Raw genomic sequence first — 13,936 nt, 5'->3', positions numbered from 1 at the left:
AATATTTTAATATTTAGTATTCAGCCCCATTTCACTTGTTACAGACTTAATTGCAATTTAAATTGATTTTGAATCAATTGGAACACAATCAAAAGCCTACAAGAAGAAAGTAAAAATAGGTTTTAAGAAAAAGAGACATTTTGGATTTACAAAAGCATTCAGAACCTAATTGCTTATTTTTGTAGAAACCCCTGGGGTCAGTCTCTCCAAGCTTTGTACACTTTGATTCAGGCAATTTATGGCATTTTGTCTTGGAAGAGCCTGTCAAACTTTGTAAGCTGGCATCTTCAGGTCCATGCTATATGCTGTTGAAGCCTGGATTTCAGTTCTACTATGCAGAGACAGTCAGAAACTCTGGAGAAGGTTTTCTTCAAGGACCTCTCTGCATTTGACTGCTATCGTTCTCCCTGCAATTCTGACCAACCTCGATTTCCCTGTCACTAACAAGAGCCCCAGAAGTATGATGGTGCCACCACTGTGATTGACTGTGGGGATGGTAGTAGCAAGATGATGAGCGGTGCCTCCTGCTTGCCAGATATAGTGCTTGGAGTTCTGCCCTAACAGTTCAGTTTAAGATCAGAGAATTGTTTTCCTCACATTCTCAGAGTCCTTCAAATGCCACCTGACAAACTCCAAGTGGGCTGTCGTGTTCTTTTTGACTCAGACTGGGTTCTACCATAAAAGCCTGATTGATGAAGTTATCGTGGAGGTCGACAGGGAGTCCCTTGGAATTCAAGGCTCAGTGTTGTTTGATGTGATGGAGTGTGAATTGGGGGACCTTACAGTATATACACAGGTGTGTGAACAATGTCCAAACCATTCAGTTTTTCAAAGGTGAACTCAATTCAGAGTCTACACACAACTCAAGAGCTGGTAAAGCAATCAGGATGCATCTGACCACAAATTAGAGTGTTGGAGAAAGAAAAACAAGGTTTTGTAAATGGGAGATTGATTTATAATAAATTTGTGAAATATCTAAAAAGATGTTCTTACAGTGTGATAGTGGGTTGTTGAGTGTAGACGGATGGTGAAAATGGTCAATTTCTATCAATTTAAATTTCAAATCTACGAAGTATTACATTTTTTTAAGAAATGAGACAGTCTGAAAACATTCTGAAATGACTTAACATCATAACCTTAATAACAATAATAAAGTTATGTGAAAATTTTCCTTTTAATTGCTTTCAAATCATCGTCAATTAGCTTTTGACAAGAATTTACTTTCATTTTGATGAACTGAAATTACTTTATAGAGTCTGTTTTCACTTTGACATGAAAGAGTCTTCTTTGGTAAATTCCTGTGAGAAAAAGCCAAATGATATTGGCCACGACTTTATGTTGAAAATGAAGAACTGGGAACTCCCAAGAGGAGTTTTTATAGGCACTGTTAATATTTGTTGACAGCTTTTATTATTCAGATAAACACTGACTCGTTTACTCCCAATGTATTAGGTGACACATTATTTCATGTAATTGTATTTGCCTGCCTAATCCGCTTCCTTGTCTAAATTTTTCATGCTTATTATGCAGTAAAGGACACAGAACCAGCATATAGCACACAGCTAAACTATTCAAATACCATCCAGCATAAAATATGACTTGAAGTCTTCTCGAGACCTTTTGAACAGCCAGTGCCTGCTTTCTTTAGGAGAGAAATGGCAGTAGACTGCTCACTCGAATTCACTTTAAAGCTAAGCACCTGTTTGGGTAGAAAGCATCCATTTGAAAAGCACTCACTCTCCATTCTTGAAGACAACAGATTCAAAGCAAAGGAACGACTCAGTAAGCTATAGATGTCCACGTATGCAGCAGCACCCCTGGTTAAAAGCCTCTGATGGAATGCTCCTTTTGTTTGTAATCGACTGAGAGAGAAAGGCATCCACCGTGTAATTGTAGCCTCATTTGATCTCAAATAAACCATGCTGTCCTACACAAGGGACAGAGCGTGGAAAGGATAAGTTAGAAACACCTTCATTACACCGAACACACACTCCAGCAAACTTACTTCCTTGGCCTCACTCTTGCGTGCATGCGTGCACAAACACTCATTTGCACACTCCTTTTAAATTATATTGCCCTCCCTCTGCTGGTTTGTCTTCTTCTCCAATCTCACTCTGCGTCTTGTCTTCAATCATACTCAACATACAACTACACAAAGAGTCCACACACACACACACACACACACACACACACACACACACACACACACACACACACACACATACTCACACATACTCACACACACACACACACACACACACACACACACACACACACACACACACACACACACACACACATTTCACCCTCTCTGCCTCTCTTGGAATGAGCCTGGGATTGATTCTAGTCACAGCAGAGTGAGGCGAAATGAGCAGTCACTCTGAATGGGGCAACGGCGTCAAATAATACAGATATGAACGTCAGACGAATAATTGAAGAAAGTGTTTTATATGTAAAAGACAGAGGACGATGGAGTGGAATTGAATTTCATACAGAATGAGGAGCGGATTCCAGTCCCAGGGCAGTGGCTAACAATAACTCTGAGCATTTCTGAAGAAAATACAGGATAATTAGAGCAGTCAATGGGCTTGACAAGGCGCAACACCATCCGGTCTCACTGCTTTTTCCCGTCCTTCATTCACTCTTTCCCCACATTTGTTACGATCCGATATGATACGAACTGATACGATACCATACGATATGATACAGTATCATACAATAAGGTTACAGTACAATACGATACAATGTACGCTGCATGGTACATTTGTGAAAGTTGACCACATACTAGCATTCAGATATCATTATTAAACGCTTTAAAACAACATATTGTACAACTTAAAAGAGCATATTGCATGAGTGCTCATGTGTACCTAAGCTTCTTTTTTCTCTGTCTCTTGCTCTTTTCTTGTTCTTTCTTTTCTCCCATCTCTTGCTTTTCTATGTCTTCTCACCATGCCTCTTTTTTTGTAACATTCTCTCTCTTTCTCCCTCTTCCTGTCTCCCTCCATCCCTCCCCCAGGCGCAGGGCACCATCAGTGGAATTGATCAGATATTCAAGGCACATATGGACAGCACAGACGGGCATAAATCAGGAGTATTTTGAAGTGTCCATGCAGGGTTCTTTTGACTGCTTCTAGTGAGCAGAAAAAGCTCTGTGGAACCAGTGCATGAAATCCAGCTCCTTTCCTTCCAGTTGCATGCCAAATCCCTTTTGCTTATTTTGTTTTACAATGTGTGTAACTCCTGCCTATGTGAACTTTCCTGCTCCGTCTTTCCGTGCTTTTCATACTGACTAAACTGTGTTAATAATAATGCGACCTCCAAACCCTCCATGTCTGAGCACTGTGCACTCACAGCCCTGAGAGGTGGCTGATTTTCAAAGGAACCACCAGCTCACCACTCCACAGCAAAGTTGCGAGAAGCTCTGTGGTGTGATCTGCTCACCTTATCCCTTGTTTTATCGCATTACGTACTGGCTAGGTTGTCGGCATGACAACAACACGTCTCTATGGCAACAGGATGGCCAGCAGCTTGATTTCTGGATGTCTGGACACGTAGTGTTGCTTCAAGCTTTCCCCAGGTCCTGTGGTGATGGGACAGAATATTTCCATCTGAGCCAGAAAGGGTTACAACCAACACGGGCTCCTGTCACAGGCACAATCGGCTCCACAGTAAAACACAGGCATTATAGAGGCCTCGAGTTATTTGCGATATAGCATTATATTGAATAATGTTTGAAGACAAAATAGGAAATAAAGCTTCCCAATAACTGCCAGCATTTAATTGCTCTAGTTTCCGATTCCAATCAGTTGTGTCATCATAAACTAAGATTACTTTTGACTAATATACAGCAAGTTAATAGTGTACAGAGATGAAAATCATTACAAAATCAATTGACGTGCTCCATAATCACATAGGAGATTCCTGAGGCTTCCCATAAGCATTTGTCTCGCTGTGAGCGGCCATGAACCAACAGGCAGCACAGATAAATCTCTACGCTCTGTCCTTGTGCTTTCTCCCTCTCTTTCCCTCTACTTTTCTCCAGATGACTTGTCCTCTGCTTCCCTCTCTCTTTCCAAGTCCCTGGTTATTGATTGGGACCCTCCTGGACGGTGCAGGTAGAAGATAAATAAGGAGTCACTGGCTATGAACAGCTCTCTCCCTCACCCTAACATGAAGGGATGGATAATCATCTACCAGACCTGAGAATTTGGCCGTGTATTTCCCTGGTCACTTACATACAAATGACTTTTGGCCATGTGAATCCCTAGTCTGAACCCTTAAAAATGCCTTCAGAAGCTACTAGATTCAGTGGGTTTGTATAAAAAGTAATTTTGCACTTAAAGAAGAACCTATTGCAATATTAATTTTCTATTTAATGACTAGTTCTTATATCAGCTGTAAAACACATCATCAGGACTGAAATAAAATCAAATCCAGCAACAAAGACTGCAGGCATTTAATGGAAGTCTAGCGCTTAGTGCATCCTGCACCTGTGAAGCATAAAACACTATAATTTGTTCAGGTGGCTGCCTGTTTTCACTTAACACCGACAATTATCTAAGTAGCGCACAGGGCGTGAAGTTCTTCTACACAGGCCATAATACACCCCCGTTGCACTATGCTCCTATCAATCAAGCCAGATTTCACTGAAATGCAATAAAGAACACAACTGATTGTTTGTCACACACCACTATGTACTGCTGTCTGCACATGGACACACAGCACACGGACATGTATAAAGTCATCTGTAAACACCAGCGCACACAGAGGGGTAAATAACTGTTGGTATCTCTTGCAGTATCGAGAGCGGTGGTGCGAGACTTCCCCTCAGATTTTGAAAGCCCTATCTGTATCAGGAACAGCAAACCAAAAAAGCAATTTGCTTTGTCACACAGAGACATGCTTGACTACACTGAATAATTGCACTGCAGCTCTGGAAAGAGCTGTTTTCCTTTTATCTAATGAAGGCCTTCAGGGGAAGGAGCACGGGTCTGTGTGTTTTGTGTCTGTATGTGTGTTGTGTGTGTGTGTGTGTGTGTGTGTGTGTGTGTGTGTGTGTGTGTGTGTGTGTGTGTGTGTGTGTGTGTGTGTGTGTGTGTGTGTGTGTGTGTGTTTGTGTGTGTGTGTGTGTGTCTATATATGCATATAGGTGTGATATGCAATAAATGTCTTATGATTTTTGCATGTATGTGTCAACATATATGACTGCAATGGAGTAATAAGGAGCTGAGGCATAAAGATGTGCTATTCATTGCTCTGTCTCTATCAGATCTGGTCTTTACAGTGTCCTTCTGCTGCTTGCCTTCCTTCCACACTGTTCAGCTGCAATATATTGATTCATCAAATCTGCATGTTGCCTCTCGGCTGTGTCCAGTTCCCGGCTACAGGCAGTCCCCTGATTCAATAATGCAGAAGCAGACTGGAGAATGAAAACCCCTGTGCCTGGATTCAGCCTCTAACTCCTGAGAAGTGCTGAGTCCACACTCAGCTGCCTGCCGGCTTGCCTCTGTGGAGCTTGGCAAAGCAGTGTGGAAACTACAGGGACAGCTTCAGCCTCCAACTACTACACAACTAAAAGTTCAGATGACTGTAAGAGGCCCTGGTGCACATTTGGGGCTTTGAAGAGTGGGGCTAAAGACAAGCACTTTAAAAGGAAAAGAGTGAGTCTCCCCCTCCTCGTTCTTTCTATAATACTGGTTGCAGCAGTACCTGAGGCAAATGATAAAGGAATGTTTATTCTACAGGAGCAGAGGACATAGGCATAAAGACGAGAAAGGTGGTAAGGAAGTAAGAGTTAAAAAACAAACATTAGGGAGGAAAGAAAGAACCTTCTCTGATGACTGTGTTTAGGAAAAGGTTTGAAAATTGTCGTAATGGCTCTAAAGCATTTGTTCCACTGTGGAACTGTAATTAAGTCATCAGCGACAGTTTGGAGTCTTTGACTTCATAATGAGGCTCAATGTGCGCAGTTCGTGCTCTGTGGATAAGCTGCTGTAATCACTTCTATCTGCTTAATTATGTAAAACCATTCTTTTATCCTAGTAGTGTCTAGCTCTTTATCTCTTCCTCTTTCCCTCTTGGTCTCTGTCATGGTCTCATATTTTGAGTATAGCTGGTGCTGTAAAATCCGAGCAACACAGTGGGGGTGAACACACATGCTGGGAGGTATCAACCTGTGACAGATATGCTGGTAATTGTCCACCCAAATGGCCGCTGGAAGATAAAATACAATGAGAAGTGGGTGTTAACAAAGGGCACAATATAAGAGAAAAGGTGTGTCAGCTGCAGCCACTTAAAGAAAAAGCACAAGGCTCTCACCACTCTGAGGAGCTTTTTTTATTACCTTTTTCTGTGCTTTCCTTAGTACTGGTCAGAGGAGCATTACAGCTCAGAGGTAATGTATAGGGTATTCTCTTTTCCTCTCTTTTTCAAGTTCATTGTAAATTGCAGGATCACATATTCGCTCGCACACTTTTCCTGAATTACAATAGGACTCTGCTCCACCGTGATGGAGGCGAAGATGTGTACTGGGTGCTGCAGGTTATTTGCAGTGGAAGTAAACATCTATCTCCATGTCCCTAATGGAGACAACCTGACTGTACTCTTTTTAGATAGACCTACATCAAAGCTCTCCTTCTAAAGTACTTCAGAGATCACTACACCGCTTTGTACACGCTGCACACACATAAACACATGTACTCACTCACTCACACACACACACATACACACACAAACACACACTCACCCTTGAGAGTGTGGCAGTGGAGAGTGAAATCTTGTGATGCTCAGGAACTTTACAGCATAGACAGGCTGCAACGGGAGAGGAAAAAAAAACCCTGTATGCATGAAAAAACAGGAAGCTGCCACAGTTTCAATGGAGCAGAAAAAACAGTGGAGAAAAATGTCAACAACAAATAGCTGCTGGTTTCTATTGCCGCAGGCGACGTGGACTTTGGTTCCCTCATGTTTCTTTCCTCCCACATTATGCATCATCTTTTCATCCAATTAAACACAAACACAGGCTACACAGTACAACTCAGGGAGCATCTTAGTGCTGCTCGTTCTGGGAGAACTAAAATGAAGATCGAAATAGAGGGAGACGTGTCAGTGGAAGAAAAAGAAGACAATAGGGATGTTTCAAGATACAGCAATGGGCAGTTGTGATTGTCTGTGAATGTGTGTGCTGCATGGCTTCACTTAAAAGATGGACCTCTTGGCAGACCATCCCTCTGTATCTGCCAGCCTGTGTTTCCCTTCATTTTTTTCATGTTTCTGTGAGTCTGAGGAGGGCAGCGATTCGCTGTTTTGATCTGGCGACATGAGCAGACTGCTGTGCAGTTCTTCCAGATGATGATTGATGATGTTTGCTGAAATGTGGTGAAGTGCAGACGTGACGCGTGGCAGCGCCTCTTTGCAGAGACCCAAACTGAACCAGGGGCGTCTTTGTCCTGGTTGCCGTGGTTATGTGCAGGTAGTGAAGTGAGGCGGCCCAAGATGGGTGTGAAAAGCCATGTTTAATGCCATCTTCAGGCAGCTATTGAAGGTTTCACACCTTTCCCTCTGGGCACTCAAGTGAACATTGCTATGGCAACAGAGCACTCTTAACCTTCTGACCCAATGGGTGGTGGAGCTTCTCCACCACTAATTTGGTTTAACTTGTGTTACTTTAGGGCCCCAGATGAAAAAATACATAAAGTTATCCCTCATTTGTGTGAAAGGAGACACATTCTGTGCCTTATTTTGTGTGAAACCTGGTTTGACAGGAAGATCTTTTAAAAATTGACATTTTAATTGTAAGAATAATGTTGAATGCAGTTGATGACTGAAGTTTTGTGTTGACGCCATTCAGCAAGCTTTTACACGGACATCCTGATATTATGTATGTTTAAATGTAATGTCTATATTTACAGTGAGTTTCCACTAGTGAAGTGGGAAAACTGAGCAGGTGGATGAGGATAAGTTGTGGTATTCTATTTGGCTGTACAACAACACTGTACTTGTGTGACTGCTGAATAAGGTGCTCCATGCTGTTTACACAGGGGTAAGCTGATTAGCCATTCATTAAGAAACATGGATCTGAGATCCGTGCTGCTGTAATATTTGCACAAGGCTTTTTTGTTAGCTTCTGTTATGTGTGCAGGAAAGTCAGGGTTAACAGTTGCTCATCTGTGAGTTTATTGACATGTTGATGTTGGAGTTAAGTGTGTTGTTGTGTGGGAGCTTGTCTGTGTGTCGACTGTATTTGAAGTCAAAGACTGAGAACTCCATAAGCTTTATAGGATCCTGCATGCCCACCGGACAGCCTAATACAGAATCAACTTCCCAAATACTTTCAGGAAGCATATGGTCTTTTAGTTCTATTGCATAATAACTCAGCAGCAGAAGATCAATAACAACAACTGCTTCTGTTATAAGACAGATCCCAATGTTTGCTAGATGGATAGAGCAACTCATGTAATCCAACTTCACAAAATCCAATTAGACTATCTGTGCAATGATTTACAGTCCAGTCACTCACTGGACCTTTGCACCTGTCGAAGATTAACCATAGCCATGAACAAAACATAAAGCTCTTATCCAGCACAGTTCATTGTAGGAGCATGTTTAATATTCTCCCCACTTTCCAATTGTTTGAAGAGAGTCAACGCTTGGAAATTGAAAATCTATATAATGATGGGCTTGGCAATGGTGGCTCAGTACAAATAACCATAACTAAACAGCTGTGTTTTAGTGCTTACTTTTTGACAAGGTGCCTGTAGGCAGAGACAAACACTCGTGCACACACACGCACACTCTCCCACAGAGGCATAGAGGTGCTGGTGGTTGTTAAAAATAGTCCTCAGGCCACTTTAAAACAGGAGGCGTGCTGTGTCGTTTCAAATATTTTACTAACACACACTCACTCACTCAGAGGAAAACACAGAGTAATTCTAGAGTAAATCGAAAAGCATGAAATACAATTAAGCTACTGTAAGTCAATAATGAACATAAACACTGAGGGTTACCATGACAAGGGAAACAGAGGGAGAGAGAGAGATGACTTCATAAAAATAGACAAAACTGGAAAAATAGTAAAACTGGCGATTTTAGTGGCTCATCTGCTTTACACAGTGCCGTCACATGTTAGGTGATGGAAAGACATGATGCCTGCTTCCCAGAGAGGACATATAGTGGCCCTTAAGGTCTATTTCTTCTTTTCTCTCAGCCCCAATTGGACTGACTTGGGAATTAAAAAAAACAGAAAAATGCTGCATCTTTGACAAATGGGTCATGCTTTGTTTGCATTTACCTCAGAAACATCCCCCCAGCATCCGATGCCCCGGGTCTCTGAAGTGTAACAGTGGATGGAGATGGAAGAGGAGATGGAGCAGAACAACCAGATGTAGGGAGGAGACTGTTAGTACAGTCAGCATGACCGTTAAACACAGTGGCGCTCTGGCCCCCATGCAATGACTCAACATCACTTTGACTCACCATGGCAGCCCTGGGCTTCTCTGTTATTCTGCTTTACTGTATGTTTGAGCAAAGGCACCATCCAGGAGGAAAATACAATAACACGGGTGAAAGCAACATCACAGGAAGGCAAGAACAATTCCTACATTCTTCTTTCCATCTCTCCCAACACCACCACTGCCTGCCTTCCTTTCCCCCGCCTCCCTCGGCTACTCATTTCACCTCCTGGTGGCTTTTCCTGCTGGGAAAATAGGAGGGTGTGTGCATGCCACTGAGCTCAGCAGCAGGGTTGAAGAAAGTCAGCCCTCTGCTGAACCATAATGGGGCAAAGGGGATAGGAGACAGAAGTCACGCTGTCAGAGCTGATGTCCTTCCTGAATGCATTGAGAACTCATTCCACTGTCCGAGGAGTTAAAAGCCATGACACGCTAGAGCCACAGGGTGCTGTTTTAGGTATTTGATTAATTACAACACTACATTTGTGACCTTTCAGTTAAAAAAATAGAGAAAATAAGACATTGGTTAACATTCCCTACAAGTTTCTATAATGCTTTCAAGAAAATGTTTTAATGTAATGTTCAAACTGATTTAAGAACATTTTTCATCTTGCATAATGTTTCTAGATACTGTCTTCTAAATTGACTAAGACAAAATGTTGCAATTGAAGCATGCAGTAGGTGTTGGGAGGTCATGTTACAGGATGACAAAGGAATACCATCCTTAAACCAAGATTCAGTACACACTGCTGTTAAAACGCTTGGGGTCACTGAGAAATGTCCTTTTTTTTTTTTAAAGAAAAGCAGTTTTTTTGAATGAAAATAACATTAAATGAATCAGACATGAAGTCTAGATATTGCTAACGTGGTAAATGACTGTTCTAACTGGAAACAACTGATTTTTAATAGAATATCTACAGAAGCCCATTTCCAGCAACCATCACTCCTGTGCTCTAATGCTGCATTGTGTAAGTTAAATAATGTTGAAAGGCTAAATGATGATTAGAAAACCCTTATGCAACTGTGTTAGCGCATGAATGAAAGTGTGAATTTTCATGGAAAACATGAAATTGTCTGGGTGACCCCAAACTTTTGAATGTTAGTGTATGTTTTCAAGATGTCATCAAGGCTTCGGAAGAGATACTGTGTTATTTTTAAAACATTACTGCTATGTGACAAATATTATGAATGGTAGAACATTTTTGCTGCAACATTCTGAGGATGTTTTGGGGGTGTTGCTGATGTAACACACTGTAGAACACTCTTCCAGAAAACATTCTCACAGCGTTACATGATATCAAACTATGATTCTCAATGCAACAGTTTTAATAACATCTTATGAAATTTTCCTGGAGATTTATGCCAAGACTTATTAAAAGAACTTAAGAGCGCATTTGATTTTTTTTACACTTATAGCATTGGTGTAACACACTGTACTTGTCTCATTTGTCACTTCAGTTGCTTTTACACAATCCTGAAAACACGGCATTATATGGCAGCTTCACTTCATTCAAAAAACATGTATGTGCTTCATCTCTTTGTTATAAGGAAAACAGGGAACACACTCTTCTCAAAAATGGTTTATTTTTATGTTCTGACGTTGTGGGTTCAGCTTGCTTCAGTCTGGTCAGTTAAGAGACTTACCACAGGTGGTGAGTTGTGCATTTACTTCTGAAAAATGTTTTTAAGCCAGGCTACTATTAAGGGCTGAGGACAGAATGGGAAGCAGCGGTTGTAATGTTTTTCATACCCAATTGAGGATCGCCAGAAGCTAGAAACACAGCCTGTCAAAAAACAAAAAAAACTAAACAAACAAACAGGCGACTACAGGCCCACATCACCCATTAACTGTGACTCACTTACATGGACGCACACACGCACATAAAGACATAAACCCACAAAAGCTCAACCACCCCACCTGGTGCACTTATTAGAATGCCAACCCATCATTCAATTATCTCTGTAAGATGGAGACATTCATTATCTTCATTGTAATCGAGACAAGAATAATCTTTATCATTTCCCTAAACCCCTGAGAATCCCTCTGATTTGGCATATTCTAATTGGATATATGTCAGCGCTGAATTGATGGCATTAATGCAGATCTGACAGCAACTATCCCGAATCATTCAGGAAGAACAGGATGACATTATTAATGCTAAATGTCAGCTCTTTGTTGAGGTGTCTGTCATTGTAGCAGAGACAGTTTGTTGGGGGAAAATCTATCTATCTATCTATCTATCTATCTATCTATCTATCTATCTATCTATCTATCTATCTATCTATCTATCTATCTATCTATCTATCTATCTATCTATCTATCTATCTATCTATCTATCTATCTATCTATCTATCTATCTATCTATCATTGGAGCAAGAATATATTGACTACACATGTCTAACTCTCTCTCACACACACGCAGAAGTGCACGGCCAAGCTTGGCTGCATCGAAGAGTGCTACTGGGCTCCAAGCACATAGACGTGCTGCTCCTAGCGTCTGCACCTTGCAAGCACAGCAGTCACCTTCCAACCTCTGCGACTCTCCCCCGCTCTTCTCGCTTCAGTCGCAGTTATTTTTGCAGGACGGAGGAGGAGAACCGCTGTCTGCCCGCTTCTCCCGATTACAGCATCTGAGGGACTTTTCCACTCTCAAAGATCGGAGCTTTTTTTTTTCTTTTCCCCCCTCCTCTTTCGCAACCCGCAAAAGAAAAAAATAGAAGAGAGAGTCTATCTGTGCTCCACAAAAGACACGCGGCTGGTCGCTTTACCGATCCGGAGAAGGCTGCCGCCGTGCGTCCTGGTGATGAGGCTGGTGGCGCACAACCGACACAGCATTAAAGGAATCCCTCTGTGCCTGAAGAAACCGCCCCAGTAAGGGACAAGGAACACGGGGGGGTGGAGAGCTGCGGGAACTGGTGTCGGCGGGGACGCGATCATTTCGACAAGAATGCATCTCTTCAGTGCCATGTTCCTACTTGTGATGTTAGCTGCCATGCCCACTGAGGTAAGGAGGCTTTGCACGCTATCAATAAGCACTGCTTAAAAGTTCCAAAAGCAGATGGGGAATTTAAGCAAGAACCTTTGCCTTGGGAGAATTTTCATGAGGTGATTTTTTTCCCCAAAAGGAGGGGGAAATGACAGAATATTGTGTCAAACGAGTGCAAAAACCTGCTGCAGTATTTCACAGTCAGCTTCATATGTTTCTGACTCTTCTATGTGCATTCTGGTGTGTACTGAAGCAAGAGCAGCATTGGGAGAAAGTTACATTAAGTAGATATAGCTGACAGAAGAAGGCTCGCTTGAGCTCTTGCACCTTTTAAAGCCGACATATATCTTGATGCAATTTGTAGTTAAGGGGTGAATGTAATAATAAATAAAGTAGCATTTTCCTATGACAGCAAACTAATTGATTTACGGCCTCTTTCATGCCTCCCATGCCCTGGAGGTCGGTGTTTACAGATCGTACCTCTACATCACTGACAGAAACATCCAGTGGCTCCCCGAGAAATCCTAGTAACAGCTCGTGAAGCTGAAAAGAACCAGACAACCAGGACGTGTGATTTGTGGCTGTGAATACGAGTAATTAGTACTGAACGGTTGTAGATCCTGGAGATGTGTGTGTGATGTGTGTACCGTGATCTTATGCATGACACCCGAGAGAATCCAGTAAAGATGAAAATAAATAATTAAAAGATGACGAGCTGTGATGTGACAGTTGTAAATTGAAGTGAAGGACAGTAAATTATTTGACCCAGAAATAGATCTGAGTCAAGGCAGGAGGATTCGAACTTGCGGGAGGTTTTGGGTTCGGCTGGTCAGCGTGCACGTAGCGATGAGCAGAACTCGTGCTGGTGGACTGTAAATTGAAGGGTGTGTTGGTGAAGCAGCTGCAATGTGGCCACTTTTCGGGTTTGCATAAAACAGGAACTGATCTGTTACGGACAGCAGCGCTACGCACCTTTAGCTGGATGCGGCAGTTTGCATTCAGCACCACGGACAGCTCCGCGTCGCGCCTTCGGTTAAAAGCAGCAGTCTGAGTCAATTTAGCACCACAGACAGCGCCGCCTCGTACGTTGGCGGTGAGTTCCACCATTTGGCAAAGGCCACAGACGGACCTTAGGGCGAAGAATGCAATCGTTAAGGTTGACAAAAAAAAAAAAAAAAGGAACAGCAACGTAGGTATGTTAATATAATCCACATTAAAGTGATAATAGAGATGGAATATAATAATAAGTGGTGTATAGGATTGATGACAGCCAAAATCTAATGAAGATTTTCTATTCTATGATGGTTCCTGTGCATTAAGACACGCATGTTTCCAACTTTGAAGACCATTAACCCATTTTTGTTTTCTGTTTTTCTGTTGTTGTTGTTTTAATGCACTTGGTGGATTTTTCACAAACTTTGATTTCATTCAACTGTCAGTTATATCCAGTACATTTTAATAGTTATGTGTTACCTACAAACTGTAAAAAAAAAAATT

The 13,936-nt window shown here is 41.9% G+C and overlaps 1 protein-coding gene across 1 annotated transcript in view; it reads left to right on the top strand.

Moving 5' to 3' along the window:
- The first annotated feature begins 11,927 nt into the window (after nucleotides 1–11,927).
- The window catches only part of olfm2a (olfactomedin 2a), a 56,241-nt gene continuing 54,232 nt past the window's right edge, over nucleotides 11,928–13,936 (top strand). Inside the window, exon 1 of the mRNA XM_051941240.1 lies at nucleotides 11,928–12,457. Within this exon, the coding sequence (XP_051797200.1) occupies nucleotides 12,401–12,457 (57 nt within the window). The 5' untranslated portion in view covers nucleotides 11,928–12,400. The remainder of the gene's footprint in view (nucleotides 12,458–13,936) is intronic.

The sequence above is a fragment of the Acanthochromis polyacanthus genome, chromosome 21 (genome assembly GCF_021347895.1).
Source record: "Acanthochromis polyacanthus isolate Apoly-LR-REF ecotype Palm Island chromosome 21, KAUST_Apoly_ChrSc, whole genome shotgun sequence".
Taxonomy (NCBI): Eukaryota; Metazoa; Chordata; class Actinopteri; family Pomacentridae; genus Acanthochromis; species Acanthochromis polyacanthus.
This window is presented reverse-complemented; position numbering and strand designations above follow the sequence as displayed.